Genomic DNA, 15,473 nt, shown 5'->3' on the forward strand with positions numbered 1-15,473 from the left:
CACCAGACACCAGTGCAATAGGTGGAGATCTCCCATTAGTGCCTAATTTGAGCATAATGTCATCTTTATCTATGGAAAAAGGTATGACAATGCCAGGTATAACTAATCAGAAACTTACATTTACTGTACAAATTGATACATCGATAGTGACTAGAGAAAAATCTCTACTGTACAAACGGATGGATGCACTTAGAATGCTTTAGAAATAAGAATCCATTTAAAATCAATGTCATCACAATGATTGAATCGTGGCAATATTTTTCCAAGGATCAGATTGAGTCTACAGTCTCAGGTTGCCAGTTGTTTCAATGTACACAGTATAACTGTTAAACTCATCTTTCTATTCCAACAAATACTTACAGGTCATCCATGAAGTCATAAATCTCACGCATTGCTACACCTCCTACATGAACAAAGAAAACTAGACGCAGCAAGACGAGATAATGTTCAGGAGGCATCCACAGGACAAATTTCAAGTAAAATGTATTTAACTCTGCAAGCAGGAACTGCAAAATATAGACAGAAGTTTGCTTATTTCTTAGGTATATAATTGAAATGAAGATTTTCAAACGTTAACAGTTAAAAGAACTTTTTCTGACAAACAAGGTAATGTGAAATTCATTTTCCTTTTTATTTTCTTGAAATATAGGGGCAGCATGCTAGCATAATGCTATTATAGCACCAGTGACCAGCGTTCAATTCCCACTGCCCTCTGTAAGGAGTTCGTATGTTCTCCCCTTGACAGTATGGGTTTCCTCCCACAATCCAAGGCATACAGGTTAGTAAGTTAATTGGTCACATGAGCGCAGTTGGGCGGCACAAGCTTGTTGAACCAGTAGGCCCTGTTATCTCTAAATAAGTAAAATAGAAAATAAATTAAAAATGCCCCATTTAGCACATTTGTTACAGTTATCCTCAAGACAAACAGCTCAGTACTTGGACTACAAAACTCAAATGTAAAATGTTTACAATATTATGAAGCTAATTAGTGCTGCGAAAAATGTAAATCGATCAAAAAGAGTTAATTAAAGAAAATAAATTGACCACAAGCTTCCAATATTTGACTGAAGTGCTCCACATCCGATTTGCAGGAAGATTGGGCAAGACAAGCTGACAAATAGATTTGGCTACATTATTTGTGCAAGAATCGCTTCTTTCTTTTCGTCCATCATTCACAAGAAACAAAGATACCAGCCAGTTTTGTATCCAGCTTCTCATAGCTGCTAACTGTCCCAATTCAAGAGGCCATGATAAACCCAATTATAAGAAAATTAGATAATAAAATCAAATTTTTTAAATTAACATTTATGGGATGGAGTCAAACTGGTAGTCTAGCATCTACTATCCGTCATAGTAATTTTACTTGATGTGTTCTAGAATTAGTTTCCCTATCATCTGTCCAGACCTTGCCCACTTCAGTTACTAAATCAATACACTATCATACTTACAAATACTGTTTAACAATTCCTGAAATTTGCAGGTAAATAAATAAACCTAGGTCTGTTTCCAACTGCTCAAACAATGAGTAGTCCAATTATGAAACACTGAAGAGCAAAATTTTAAATGTACATTCACACCCAAATGTAACAAATAATTCCTTACCATGAAAATAATTCCACAAACTGCCAGCCACCTGCGAAGATTTGAGGCTGGTTTCCATTCAAACTTCACCCAGCTGTATGGTGTAAATTGGAAAGCAATGCGCTTGATTTTCCCTCTGAATAAAAAGCAGAACATCAGGTAAAAATTAGAAAGGGTCATCATTAAATAGCTGCCTTACACCAGAGACCTTGTGTTTATGCACTTCTACATCAACATTACTTTTTACTGAGGTACTTAGGTGAATGGTTCTACGAAGACAGAATATCAGAAAAGTTTGTGGGCACAATTTTATGTCACCCTCCTTTCAATTTGACGATAATAATTGGCGGTGGACATGTAACACTTCCAGTGATAACACAAATAATTATAATTATTTGGGGTCGACAAAGTTTTCATCTGTTCAATAAGATCATGAGGCTGAACAGTCTGGATGAGTGTAATGCAACAACACAAGAATTTTCATGACATCCAGGACAAGCAACCTGCTTGATAATCCCATAAATAAACAACAAAAAATCTCAGGTCTCTGATTTTGATTAGAAAATACTTCCTGGGAATGCATTTTCAACTGTAATGCTACCATAGCACATATTTGAGCAATATATTTTAGCAAACAATATGCAATATTCCAGACTTGAACCTACTTCTATAAAGATTAATGCAAGGAATAGCTCCTACTTATTTATAACCTGCAATGTTGGACAATTAATTATTGCTTCATCTACTCCTTCTGAATACTTCAAATGTTCCATGGTCCATCACACACATACAGCGCATGCATAATACAATTTGGCTTGTAACTTTCTGCAAAAAGCACTCCATTTCATACTCTCATGTGCAGGTTAGAACCCAACAACGATTTTTACAGATACAACTTTGTGCTCAAAATTAAGGTCAGAACTAAATATGACACTTCTAATTTTGATGAGAAACACTGCAAGTTGGATTTACAGAAAGCAACTAAAACATTGTAGCTTGTGTGCAACAAACAATGGGAGGAAGTACCAGTGACTCCACACCCACCTTCCAACAAAATCAAACTGAACAAAAGCTAATCCTTTTGTAAATTGCTGACAAGCACTGGCCTGAAATGCTGATGGCAAACTAAGATGGTTAATCGCTGGCATACAGTGAGATCCCAGCATTAACTTGTCGAAAGCAGCAGCATTCAGCAGATGGAAAATTCCCAACTCCGAGTCCACAAGGCTGTCAATTTCTCATACAATTTGGATCCCAGCCAAAGAAAAATTACCAACAATGCTTCCAGTTCTGCCAAATACAGATATATACACTGGAATATTACAGATGGCTATCGATTCATATAGGTAATTTTACACTGCAGGCACGCAGCTAAAATTCTGAATTTCCACACTCCGCTTATGATTAACTAACATCTGTTTACTGGAAAACGGAAAGTCACTATTGAGCAGAATGATCCAACCCACCGTGACTTCACAACCAGACTGACTTACTTGTAGCTGTGAATATTCCAGAGTCCTTGCCAGTGGTAAGGCTTCATTGATAGCCATTCCAATGTCTTCATTGCACAATAGATTCCAAATCCATTGCATAGAAACACATCCATTATCCACTGTAAACACAATGACAATTTTACAAACCTTTTCACAAGACAAAGTTGTCATATCTTGTTTCAGGTAGCTAGAATGGAGGTTGCAAATGCATATATATCCCCAGAGTAAATTGAACTCAAGTGTGGCTTTACATGATCCAGAGCTTAAAAAAATACACTTTAATTATACAAAGGTCATGTGGCTCCAGTCGAGGACATAAATCGATTTCCTCATACTAGACACTTTCCTCAGCACAACCCTATAATTTTACTTTATCATTCATACACATGGCAATACACTCAATGTCACTTACTCAAATGGTGCCCAGACATTTATGGTCTCCATTATCAACAGGGCTGCACTGCCATTCTCACTGTTTCCCTTGCCCATTTCCTGCATTACAAGAGTAAATACACTTATTGCAATGAAACACTAGCTCAATATGTCTTTTTATTAAGCTCAAGAAGGCTTGATGTTTACCTTTAGATTTGATTGGATCACCTCATTAACAGATGCTCATTTGCTAAAACCACTTACTATTCATGGTTTGTCCTGTTCAGCATAAACTACAGTATTTCTAAACTTTTTTTCTGATCCACAAACATAGGAAAAAGAAGTTAACAGAGCAATATGCTATATAACCCTCAATAAAACCATGGCTCAGCTAACAATCCACATCATCTGTTCTCCAACCTACACTCAATAACCATACAAGTTTCTTTCGGACATCCAAAAATGTATCCCAGCCTTGAAATTTGTCAAAATTTGGACTCAAGAAAAAGATAAAAGTGCTAAGATGGCAGCTTCAACTTCCACACAATTACTTGAGTGTTTAATCTTAATTTCTGCAGTCTCTTCAATAATCTACCCTCTCGACCAAGAAATTTACCATCTGTACACATCATTACCCTATTCCAGTAGTTCTCTATTTCCCCCTTTCACCTCCTTACTCAGCATCCACTCTTCATTTCTTTTTTAACAAGAAGTGCTGAGACTTTTTCTGTCTGCAAGCATTGTTGTAGAAATAAAAGTTCTTAGCCATGTTCACCACAAACCATACTAAGAGAATTCCTTCAAGAGAAAATTTGCTGACAATTATCTTCACAGTTAATCCACTCAAATCTTGGAGTAATTCCATGAAATTAAAGATGCTTCTATATCAATAGTTAATAACATTACATAGTTTACTTCAGGTTGTATGATAGCATGAAACATGCCTGTATTTTCCCCAGATACATACATGGTCCCACCAGCATTCACTGAAGTTAGGTAACTGATGCTCTAGGCTGTACTCCAGAAACTCAAACATCACACTGATTATCATACACATCCACCAGTCTCGAATCATTAGTGTCTAGGGAGAAGAGAGGGAAAAAAATACTACTGAAAAGACTAATAAATGATGGAAAAAAAGACTGTACAGCGAGTTACACTTATAAGATAAATTTCTCCATTACTTTCATAGAATTAAGATATTTTTTCCCACTTACAGCCTGAAGAATGAGATTCTGATAAGACACTGGAAGACTGCTTAATGAATGATTTGGTTATGGATTTACGATACCAAAATTTCAGGGGATGTGTCCAATTACTTCACACGATTTGGCATTCACATCTCAGATTTCCACTGAAAAGATACCTTGGAAGGAGTACTGGATGGAATTATGAGAGCTCCAAGGATTAGCTTATCCAGGAAGATTAAGTAAACTTAGATGGTCCATTTTGAAAGAGAGTGGTAGGCACAAGAAGTGAAACTCTTTCCCATTGATCTGGAAGTGCAGTTGACTGGATGGACAGATCAAGACACAGGTAAGAACAAGATAATTAAGGCCAGGCCATTCAAGACCAGAAGACAGAAAGCAATTTTCATGGAGACCATGGTAAAAATCTAGGAGTATTCTACAAGTTGATACTAAATAGTTAATAATTTTAAACCTCTCTCTCTCTCTCTCTGTCTGTCTGCGTCTATATATAGAGGCAAAGGGAAGACAGATAAGGGACATTGATTGATAAAATAATTGAGTCATAAATATCATTGGATGGTAAAACGTGTTTCAAGCGGGACAATGGCCCATATATGATCTAAGTTGCAAGTATCGCTGAAATGATGGCAAAGACAACTTGAATGATACTTTTAAAAAGGAAATTGATAAATAATTAAAGGAGAGAAATTTGCAAGGTTTTGGAGCAAGGCAGAATCAACTGAAAAGCCACTTCATGAATTTAGCAAAAACACAATGACCAAACGAATTCACTTCTGTGCTATGATGAGGACACAGGGCAGAATTATCCATGGCAGCTCTGAATTGATGGTTGTAATGCATGAAATATTGAAATACCTCAGTGCATACAAAATACTAAAGGCTAAGTATAACCTACTCATGAATTAATAATGCAGTTGTTCTGCACCATATTTGGATAGATTAGTTTGCATTTATTAGCACTTTTCATTTGTTCATACTAGCTTGTTGCATCCCAATAGTAACTGTGCTCCAAAAAGATTATAATCAAGACAGTTTATCTTCTTTTCAAACAGTTGCTCCTCCAAGGGAAAGCTGAAAAATTACATCTTTACACAATGGATAACAAATCGTGGTGGAGCTTTAATTAGCAAAATAGTCATGGATGAAAGCGAATCGCATTCTTATCCTACCTTAAGGTACCAGCCAAGGAAATGAGCTGGGACAAATCCATCCAATTTGTCCTAAAATACAAGATACAGGAAATTTCAGATTTTCAAATTGAACTTCTAATTACATTTTTTAACTATAAAAGTATTTTTCTTCCTACCAATTATCAGAAAACTACTTTTTACACCTTGCTCAACTTGTTGTTTAAAAGATGCTTTAACTCACTGACTGATCTCAGAGAAAACTGATACAATATGTAAAAGTCTACAGGTGACCACCCAGTTACTGCCCACGTTTCATAAAACCACAGATATGGAAAAAGGCAACAAAAAGGCAGCAGCCACTCTGGTGGTGATGTCTGTTATTTGTCAAGTAGGGTGCCATGCACAATCCTGATTTGATGGAAACGGACGTGAGAGCACAGAGGAACATCTGGTGAAACTTCTGAAATGCCTGCTTCGCTGCTGCTGCTACTGTGTGGTCCAGAATCTCCAGAGGAGAAGGCCCCGAGTTCTCCGCTTTGCTTGTTGCTCGGCGGCCGCGGCAGGGTCGAAGCACTCGGCAGAGGATGGTGCTTGGAGAGGCTGCGTCGGAGGCTCGAAGTTTTCGGACGGACTCAGAACCCGCTGCGGTCGGGTGCTTCCAATGGTGCTGCATCGGCAAGTTGGCGGTGCTTGGAGGTTCATGGCGGGGACAGTTCCTCCCTTCTGCTGCCTGCATGAGATGATGAGTCTATCGGGACTTTGAGACTTTTTTTTTATCGTGCCCATGGTCTGCTCTTTATCAAATTATGGTATTGATCTGCACTCTTGTAACTATATGTTATAATTATGTGGTTTTGTCAGTTTTAGTCTTGGTTTGTCCTGTGTTTTCTTGTGATATCATTCTGGACGAATGTTGCATCATTTTTTAATGCATGCATTTCTAAATGACAATAAACGAGGACTGAGTGTCCTCATAATCTAATCTAACAGCCTTTAAACCAGTCTAACACTACAAGTAAAATGTAGAATGAATAGAGGATTATTTGAGGTTTCAGATCCAAGTAGAGCCATTCCCTGATCACTAGCATGCTGACTGAGTGACATACTCAAGTACACTATCAGGAAGTTCACAAAATTTAGCTGCTTATTAACAATCAAATTGCTTTCAGTAGTAAGGAAGAGATAAAAATACAATGCAAAATTAAAGCATAGAAACTTCTTACCAAAGCTTGCTCTTAGATATAGTGTTAAAAATCTGATAGCATAAATTGTAAAATGAAATTAAGCTTCAAACCAGTGGAGGGTGGTTGTAGGGGATTCGTAGCCCATTCTTTAGTTAGAGCCTTCAGCATTTTGGGCATCGAGGGAGAGGGGAAGAGGAGAGCCATCCGCAGTACCACCGATGCGGCAGAGAGGGCCTCAAGATGGCTGTGGCTCAAGAGAGGGAAGCCACGGAGTCATAAGTAGCTAGCCATCTGGACACAAGCTGGGGTCTGATCAGCCCCAGCTGGGTCACCTGGAGGAGGTTGTATGATGTTGAAAGACCGGAAACACCCGATGATTCCAGGAACATCACTGAAGATGTGTCCAGAAGCATCAATAGATGTATGTACACAGCTGCTGAAAGTTAAATTAAGCCACTTTTATGCCTCAAAACTTCAAAGCCATTGATAGAGCCAATCTCAGTTGGATTGTTCGGAGTTTTGATGCTATGCTGCAGTGAGAATCAAATAAGCCAACATTTTCAGGTAACCCTCACTGATTGAAGAACTGCATGTAAAATCCAAATAGTATGATAATCAAATTTGGATGTAGAAAAGGTCATTTCAAAAGAGGCCTGCAATCCAGTCAAAAATTATGTCAATGTAAAAATATATAATAATTTTCCAACCGAACCAAGTTTCTGCTGTATGGAGTACAAATTAGAATAATTATACAGTGAAATGATATGCCAGAAATATTTGCAATAAGTAATAAATAAATGAATAAATAACCTCACTTCCAAATACAGCATCTTGATAGTACTCATTAAATGGGTCTGACCTTCATCTAAGTCACAATAATAGACCAACACAATCTGCCTAAATAATAAAGCTTCTAGATGATTAGTTAGATTTGTTTTCCGAGAAGCTAATAATTATTTTATAGAAATTCTTTAAAATTCTTTGATAATTGCAAAGTGGATGTAATGATCTTCTCTGATTCAACATTTCCAATTGTTTACTGGGTTGTAACTAGATTGACAGGGGAAGACAGTGAAATGTAAAGCAAATCCTCATCTACGTTGCTCCCAAAACTCTACAAGAATGGGTAACATTTAAGTTGAAGCACCTGACACTTAACCATATGAAGGAATACAACGACATTTTAATGAGAAACCATCTTAAAATGTCATCACCAACCTTCACCACTCTCACCTCAAACAATTATAAGGTATATAGTATATGAACTTGTTCTGTCAAAGATAAAATTCATTAACCTTTCCTAGCTTTTGGTTACTTGCTCCCTTCATCCCTGAAATCCATCTTTTTTTTCTTGATCCTCTGATCTTATCTTCTGGCTTTCTCCAAATTTATTTTGCCAACAAGATGTACCTGCAATTCACTTAATTTTATTCAGCCTAAACAGTCATCAATCTCTTTCTGCCTTAATGTTGGCTGATATAATTAATGTCTCTTTTTCCTTAAACATTGCCTCTCATGTCTTTCAACCTGCTGTCATTATAGCCTCCGAAACTTGAAAAATCAATATAAAATACTGTTTTCCCACCTTACTGTCTCATTTTCTAAACTCAAAATAGATTGAAGCAGGATTTGAGCTAATCTACAAAGTATTGTGCATTGTGGCAAATCAAAAGATAAATTCCAAAACTTGTCATCAATTTACTAAAAATAAAAAAAACATAATTGAGAGGCTGAAAAAGCATTTGTTCCCTTTGCAATTACCATAGTCATGCTTTATTGATCCCGAGGGAAATTGGTTTTCATTACAGTTGCACCAACCTAGAATAGAGTATAAATAAAGCAATATAAAACCATAAGTAATTAAATAGTAATATGTAAATGCCAGGAAATAAGTCCAGGACCAGCCTATTGGCTCAGGGTGTCTGACCCAAGGGAAGAGTTGTAAAGTTTGATGGCCACAGGCAGGAATGACTTCCTATGACACTCAGTGTTGCATCTCGGTGGAATGAGTCTCCGGCTGAATGTACTCCTGTGCCCAACCAGTACATTATGTAGTGGGTGGGAGACATTGTCCAAGATGGCATGCAACTTGGGCAGCATCCTCTTTTCAGACACCACCGTCAGAGAGTCCAGTTCCATCCCCACAACATCATTGGCCTTACGAATGAGTTTGTTGATTCTGTTGGTGTCTGCTACCCTCAGCCTGCTGCCCCAGCTCACAACAGCAAACATGATAGCACTGGCCACCACAGACATCCTCAGCATCGTCCGACAGATGTTAAAGGACCTCAGTCTCCTCAGGAAATAGAGACAGCTCTGACCCTTCTTGCAAACAGCCTCAGTGTTCTTTGACCAGTCCAGTTTATTGTCAATTCGTATCCCCAGGTATTTGTAATTCTCCACCATGTCCACACTGACCCCTTGGATGGAAACAGGGGTCACCGGTACCTTAGCTCTCCTCAGGTCCACCACCAGCTCCTTAGTCTTTTTCACATTAAGCTGCAGATAATTCTGCTCACACCATGTGACCAAGTTTCCTACCGTAGCCCTGTACTCAGCTTCATCTCCCTTGCTGATGCATCCAACTATGGCAGAGTCATCTGAAAACTTCTGAAGATGACAAGACTCTGTGCAGTAGTTGAAGTCTGAGGTGTAAATGGTGAAGAGAAAGGGAGACAAGACAGTCTCCTGTGGAGCCCCAGTGCTGCTGATCACTCTGTCGGACACACAGTGTTGCAAGCACACGTAGTGTGGTCTGCCAGTCAGGTAATCAATAATCCATGACACCAGGAAAGCATCCACCTGCATCGCTGTCAGCTTCTCCCCCAGCAGAGCAGGGCAGATGGTGTTGAACGCACTGGAGAAGTCAAAAAACATGACCCTCAGTGCTCACTGGCTTGTCCAGGTGGGTGTAGACATGGTTCAGCAGGTAGACGATGGCATCCTCAACTCCTAGTCAGGGCTGGTAGGCGAACTGGAGGGGATCTAAGTGTGGCCTAACCACAGCTCCAGAACAAGTCTCTCCAGGGTCTTCATGATGTGGGAGGTCAATGCCACCGGTCTGTAGTCATTGAGGCCACTGGGGCGCGGCACGGCATCTTCGGCACGGATGAGGTAGGACGTCTTCCACAGCACAGGACCCCTCTGGAGACTCAGGCTCAGGTACTCCACATCGCTGAGGGGCACGGGCTTTGAGCACCCTGGTACTGACACCATCCAAGCCTGCAGCCTTGCTTGGGTTGAGACGTTTCAACTGTCTTCTCACCTGTTCAGCTGTGAAGCCCACCATGGTGGTTTCGTGTGGGGAAGGGGTATAGTCATGAGAGCAGAGTGGGGGACTGTGAGGAGGGGTAGGAGGGGAGAGTGGAATATGCGTTGGTTGGGGGCTGACAACAGATGAATCATGTGGGGGATGGGCAGGGGCCACAATGCCAAATCTGTTAAAGAACAGGTTAAGTTTGTTGGCCCTGTCCACACTGCCTTCAGGTCCTCTGTTGCTAGTTTGCCGGAACCCAGTGATGGTCCTCATCCCACTCCAGACCTCTCTCATGTTGTTCTGCTGGAGTTTCCACTCAAGCTTCCTCCTATACCTGTCTTTAGTCTCCCTGATTCTGGCTTTCAGGTCCCTCTGTATTGTCCTCAGCTCCTCCCTATTTCCATCTCTAAACGCCCTCTTTTTAGCGTTCAGGATGTCCTTAATGACCTTTGTTACCCATGGCTTGTTATTTGAATAACAAAGGACAGTTCTTGTCAGAACATTGCAGTCCACACAGAAGTTGATGTAACCAGCGATGCACTCTGTGAACCCATCAATATCCTCTCCATGTGGCTCACAGAGTGCCTGCTAGTCTGTCACCTCAAAACAACACTGGAGCGCCTCACAAGTCTCCTCCGACCATTTCCTCACTGTCCTCAAGGTTGCAGGTTTACTCTTCACCAGGGGCACGTAGCAGGGTTTGAGATGCACCAGGTTGTGATCTGACCTGCCCAATGGGGGGGGGGGGGGGGGGAGGAGGGAGAGGGGAGAGGAGCTGTCTGCATCCTAAACATTAGCATACATCAAATCCAGAGTCTTCCCCCCTCTGGTTGCACAGCTCACATACTGCGTGAAGTTGGGCAGTGTTTTAGCCATGGTAACATGGTTGAAGTCACCCGAGATGGTAATGAGGGCACTTGGGCGCTGGGTTTGTAATCTGGCTATGATGGTGTAAATGATGTTACACGCTGACGTTGGGTCGGCAGAGGGAGGGATGTACACAACAACCACAATTGCATGTGAGATTTCCCTTGGCAAATAATATGGCCAGAGTCCAGCAGCAAGAAGTTCAATATCCGGGCTGCAAGCACGTTCCTTGATCATAATATGACCAGGATTGCACCATCTGTTGTTTACCAGAACAGCAAGACCCCTCCTTTACACTTACCGCTTGCAGTGCAATTCCAGTCAGCCCGAATGGTCTGGAAGCCCTCTACGGAAATGTTTTGATCGGGTATGTCCTCGTGCAGCCACGTTTCGGTAAAACACATAACACTACTCTCCCGAAATGTTCTCTGACTCCTGGCTAGCGCCGTCAACTCGTCCATTTTATTACCCGGCGATCTCACATTGCCCATAATGAGAGAGGGGAGACACGGCTTATAACTTCTCTTCTTCATAAGCCTCTGTCATCTCGACCACACTAACTTTCATCAGGTACAATATACTACCTTCCCAACTCACCCAACTGGTTGATGTAGAAAATTGGAGGATCACCTGCTTTTAATGAATTCATAAGTATAAATACACCCTCCCTCTGTAAGGTCCAACAGTATGGTAGATTTTCAACAGACAAAACCAAAATTAAGACAAAAAAGCATTCAAGACAAGTCATGGAAATGATCATTGAGAAGCAGAAATCTGTGGAAGGATACAAGATCACCTCAAAGGCACTAAACATACCTCAGCGTTCAGCGCAGTCCATTGTGGAAAAAGTGGAAAAATATGAAACCATAGCCACACTGCCTAGGTCAGGCAGCCCCTTTAAACTTAGTCACCGTAGAAAAATGGCACTTGTTAGAAAAGCAACTGTGACACCAACAGTCACTATGAGTGAGCTGCAGAAGTCAATGGCTGCAACCGGAGATGAAGTTCATGGCTCAACAATCACTAAGGCCCTGCGCAAATAGGGTGCTTATGGAAGAGTGGCAAGGAAAAAGCCCGGGTGTGTAAAAAAAAATTTTTGTCCATTAAGACTTTGCAGAGTGTCACTTAGAAAGTACTGTAAAGATGTGAGAAAAGGTCTTGTCAGAGGAGACAAAAGTAGAACTTTTTGTCCTCAATACTAAGCAATACGTGTGGTGCAAATCTAAAATGGTGCATCAGCCAGGTAACACCATCCCTACTGTGAGGTATGATGAAAGTAGCTTTCGGGATGCTTTTCAGCATCAGGGACTGGAAGTCTGGTCAGGATTGATGAGAAGATAATACTGCTAAATACAGATAGATTTTGGATAAAAATCTTATAGCCTCTGCCAGAAAGCTTAAACTGGGAAAGAAGTTTGACTTTCAGCAGACCATGACCCAAAGCACACTGCCAAAGCAACCACGGAGTTGCTTCAAATGAAGAAAATGTTTTCAAGTGGCCCAGTTAGGGTCCTGACCTTAACCTGATTTGTAAATCTCTGGCAAGACCTCAAATTTCCCAAATAACCTGGCACAGCTTGAGCAATTTTGCAACGAGGAATAGGTAAATCCTGTTCCATCATATTGTGCAAAGCTAATAGAGACTTATCAAAAAAGACTACTGGCTATAATAACTGTGAGAGGTAGTTCAATTAACTATTGAGCAAAGTGGGATAAATACTTCTTAGCAGGTTTTGAAACTTTATAGTTTTTCATGCTTTACAATTTTCCCTGTTTTGTGGAGGCTTTTACTGTGGGGTTTAAAAAAAAAGCACAAGATTCACAAATAAAAATTCTCAGTTAAATTGAACAAAACCCTGGTTGTAATATTCATTTATGTGAACAGAGTTGGAGGTTAAACACTTTTACAAGGCATTGTATATTTTGACCATTCTTCAATAACAGCAAAGCACTAGTAAAGATACAATAAATTCGTTTGACATGACAATTACAAAATTGTCATTCTTCTCCATCATAATCTAACATAATTAACTACCTCTGCTTTCCATACCGTTCCTCTATTTGAGGGGTAAAAATATTTACTTAGTTCTGTTCCTTTGGAGGAAAGTTAAGGCTGTTCACGGGAGCACTTTTAAACACTGGATTCCATCCACAAATAGAGAAAGTATATGGCAATTTAAAAATGCAAATCAATCTCACCCAAATGTTGTGATATGGATCAGTCTTATTTCCTGGGTCAAAAATAAGACAGTTGCCACCATAGTCCCTCTCAGGCAAGGGCACCCCTAGTTTTGAATCGATGAATTTCATGAATTGACGACCATCCTGAACAGTCTGTGAAAATATAAACAAGCACTCAGTGAAGCTGCACAAACATGGCCCAAGTTAAAGATTCTAAATGTGTCACTGAGTACAAGTGAAAATAAAAAGATAACCATAAAACCATGTTTCCAATAGGTATTTAAACTTAATACCTTTTAACTGCATGAGTTCTTATGCAACATCACTTCCTCCTGATCTCTTAATTAAACCAGTTACAGTGATGCCCCCTTGAAACTGCACTTTCCACCTAATTCACTGGCAGCACCTGCTCTTTAAGTTAACCTGTAAACATGTTCTCAAGGGCAGTTATGTTCTTAAGAAATGAGATTTCAATTCCCCAGCTCAAGTGCTTCCGCCTAAAAATTAAAAGTGGCAGAATATCGTTTGGAATCTCCGCACACCTATGTGTACAATATACCAGCAACTCTTAAATGCAAACATTGCAGAATCTAGTTAGAAACCAATAAAGTCAACATTGTAATTATTCACTATCTCTGCATATCAGTGGAATAACCAAGATATTTGCTTTAGAATTAAGTGGGCTATATGTTTTCAATTCCAACAAAATAAAAATGACCCTAAAGAGGACTAGTTCTTAGATTTAGAATGCTAAAGCAAAGAAATGGCCCTTTGGCTAACTAAGTCCTCACCAGCTATCAAACATCCAATTATACTTATTCTCTCTACATTCCTATTAAGTATCCACAGATTATACCACTTACAACCTGTATGCTTTTGGTATGTGGGGGATGGGTGGGAAACAAGGACCTAGAGGAAACCTGTGCAGTAACAAAGAGAACATGCAAGATTCACACACACTGCTCCAAAAACTAGGATTGAATCTAGATTACTCTGTAAGGCAGCAGTTCTACTAACTGTACTACCTCAATATTTGTCAATCTCACCAAACTAATTTGGTTCAGAGGGGAACAAGGTGGTAGGAGACAGGGAAAGGAAGGAAGAAAGAAAATTACTCAATGCCGAGACATCACTCACTGAAAATTTTCCTTTTCACATCAACTGTGTCATATATTCTGAGCAGTACCACCAACTTACTCAAAATGTTATGCCGTGGATTCATTTCATTTCAAAGCATCAGAAACAGACAAATTGCTGATTTGAATTTGAGGCAAATAATGTTTCAAACAAATAGGACCAAGCAATTTACAGTATTTCTCCCCTCAATAATACACAAATATAATAAAATTCCAGAAAGCCAAAAATTCTATCCCTATTAAAAATCACATTAAATCTAACAATCATATACATAATTCAGTTCCATCACAAATTTGTAGAAATTGATCAATTAGGATAGCTATATCCTTTTCAGAAATTTTTAAAAATCAATTATAAAAAGATAATAAAAGAATTTATGTGAAACAACAGCTTCCAATATTCTGAGCAATGAGGGGCAGCTTATCCTATTATCAATACTAGCCCAAGAGTTACCTTGCAATGTTTCCTTATTGCATGTGGTGTATTTGGTATAAAAATATTATAGGGCTGCAAAATAGTGCAGGAATCAATTTATAGCACTAAAAACAGATTTATGATAATTTATGATAGAGAAAAGGATCATAGATTCATTGTCAGAGTTGGTTAGCCTGACGTCAGTGGTGGGAAAGATGCTGGAATCAATTATAAAAGATGAAATTATGACACATCTCGATAGCAGTAACAGGATTGGTCCGAGTCAGCATGGATTTACGAAGGGAAAATCGTGCTTGACTAATCTTCTGCAATTTTTTGAGGATGTAACTATGAAAATGGACAAGGGAGAACCAGTGGATGTAGTGTACCTGGACTTTCAGAAAGCTTTTGATAAAGTCCCACATAGGAGATTAGTGGGCAAAATTAGGGCACATGGTATTGGGGGCAGAGTACTGACATGGATTGAAAATTGGCTGGCTGACAGAAAACAAAGAGTAGCGATTAACGGGTCCCTTTCGGAATGGCAGGCAGTGACCAGTGGGGTACCGCAGGGTTCAGTGCTGGGAGCGCATCTGTTTACAATATATATTAATAATTTAGATGAGGGAATTAAAAGTAACATTAGC

General features: G+C 39.6%; 1 protein-coding gene across 2 annotated transcripts in view; it reads right to left on the reverse strand.

Annotated features, from left to right (window-relative positions):
• The window catches only part of ptdss2 (phosphatidylserine synthase 2), a 78,093-nt gene that overhangs the window by 14,017 nt on the left and 48,603 nt on the right, over positions 1-15,473 (reverse strand). For both annotated transcript variants that reach the window (XM_072272258.1, XM_072272257.1), the window contains exons 5-10: positions 13,294-13,428; positions 5,827-5,877; positions 4,414-4,527; positions 3,075-3,193; positions 1,603-1,717; positions 361-506 (exon numbers count right to left, since the gene is read on the reverse strand). In XM_072272258.1, the coding sequence (XP_072128359.1) occupies positions 361-506; positions 1,603-1,717; positions 3,075-3,193; positions 4,414-4,527; positions 5,827-5,877; positions 13,294-13,428 (680 nt within the window). The remainder of the gene's footprint in view (positions 1-360; positions 507-1,602; positions 1,718-3,074; positions 3,194-4,413; positions 4,528-5,826; positions 5,878-13,293; positions 13,429-15,473) is intronic.

This window comes from Mobula birostris, chromosome 11, assembly GCF_030028105.1.
Source record: "Mobula birostris isolate sMobBir1 chromosome 11, sMobBir1.hap1, whole genome shotgun sequence".
Taxonomy (NCBI): domain Eukaryota; kingdom Metazoa; phylum Chordata; class Chondrichthyes; order Myliobatiformes; family Myliobatidae; genus Mobula; species Mobula birostris.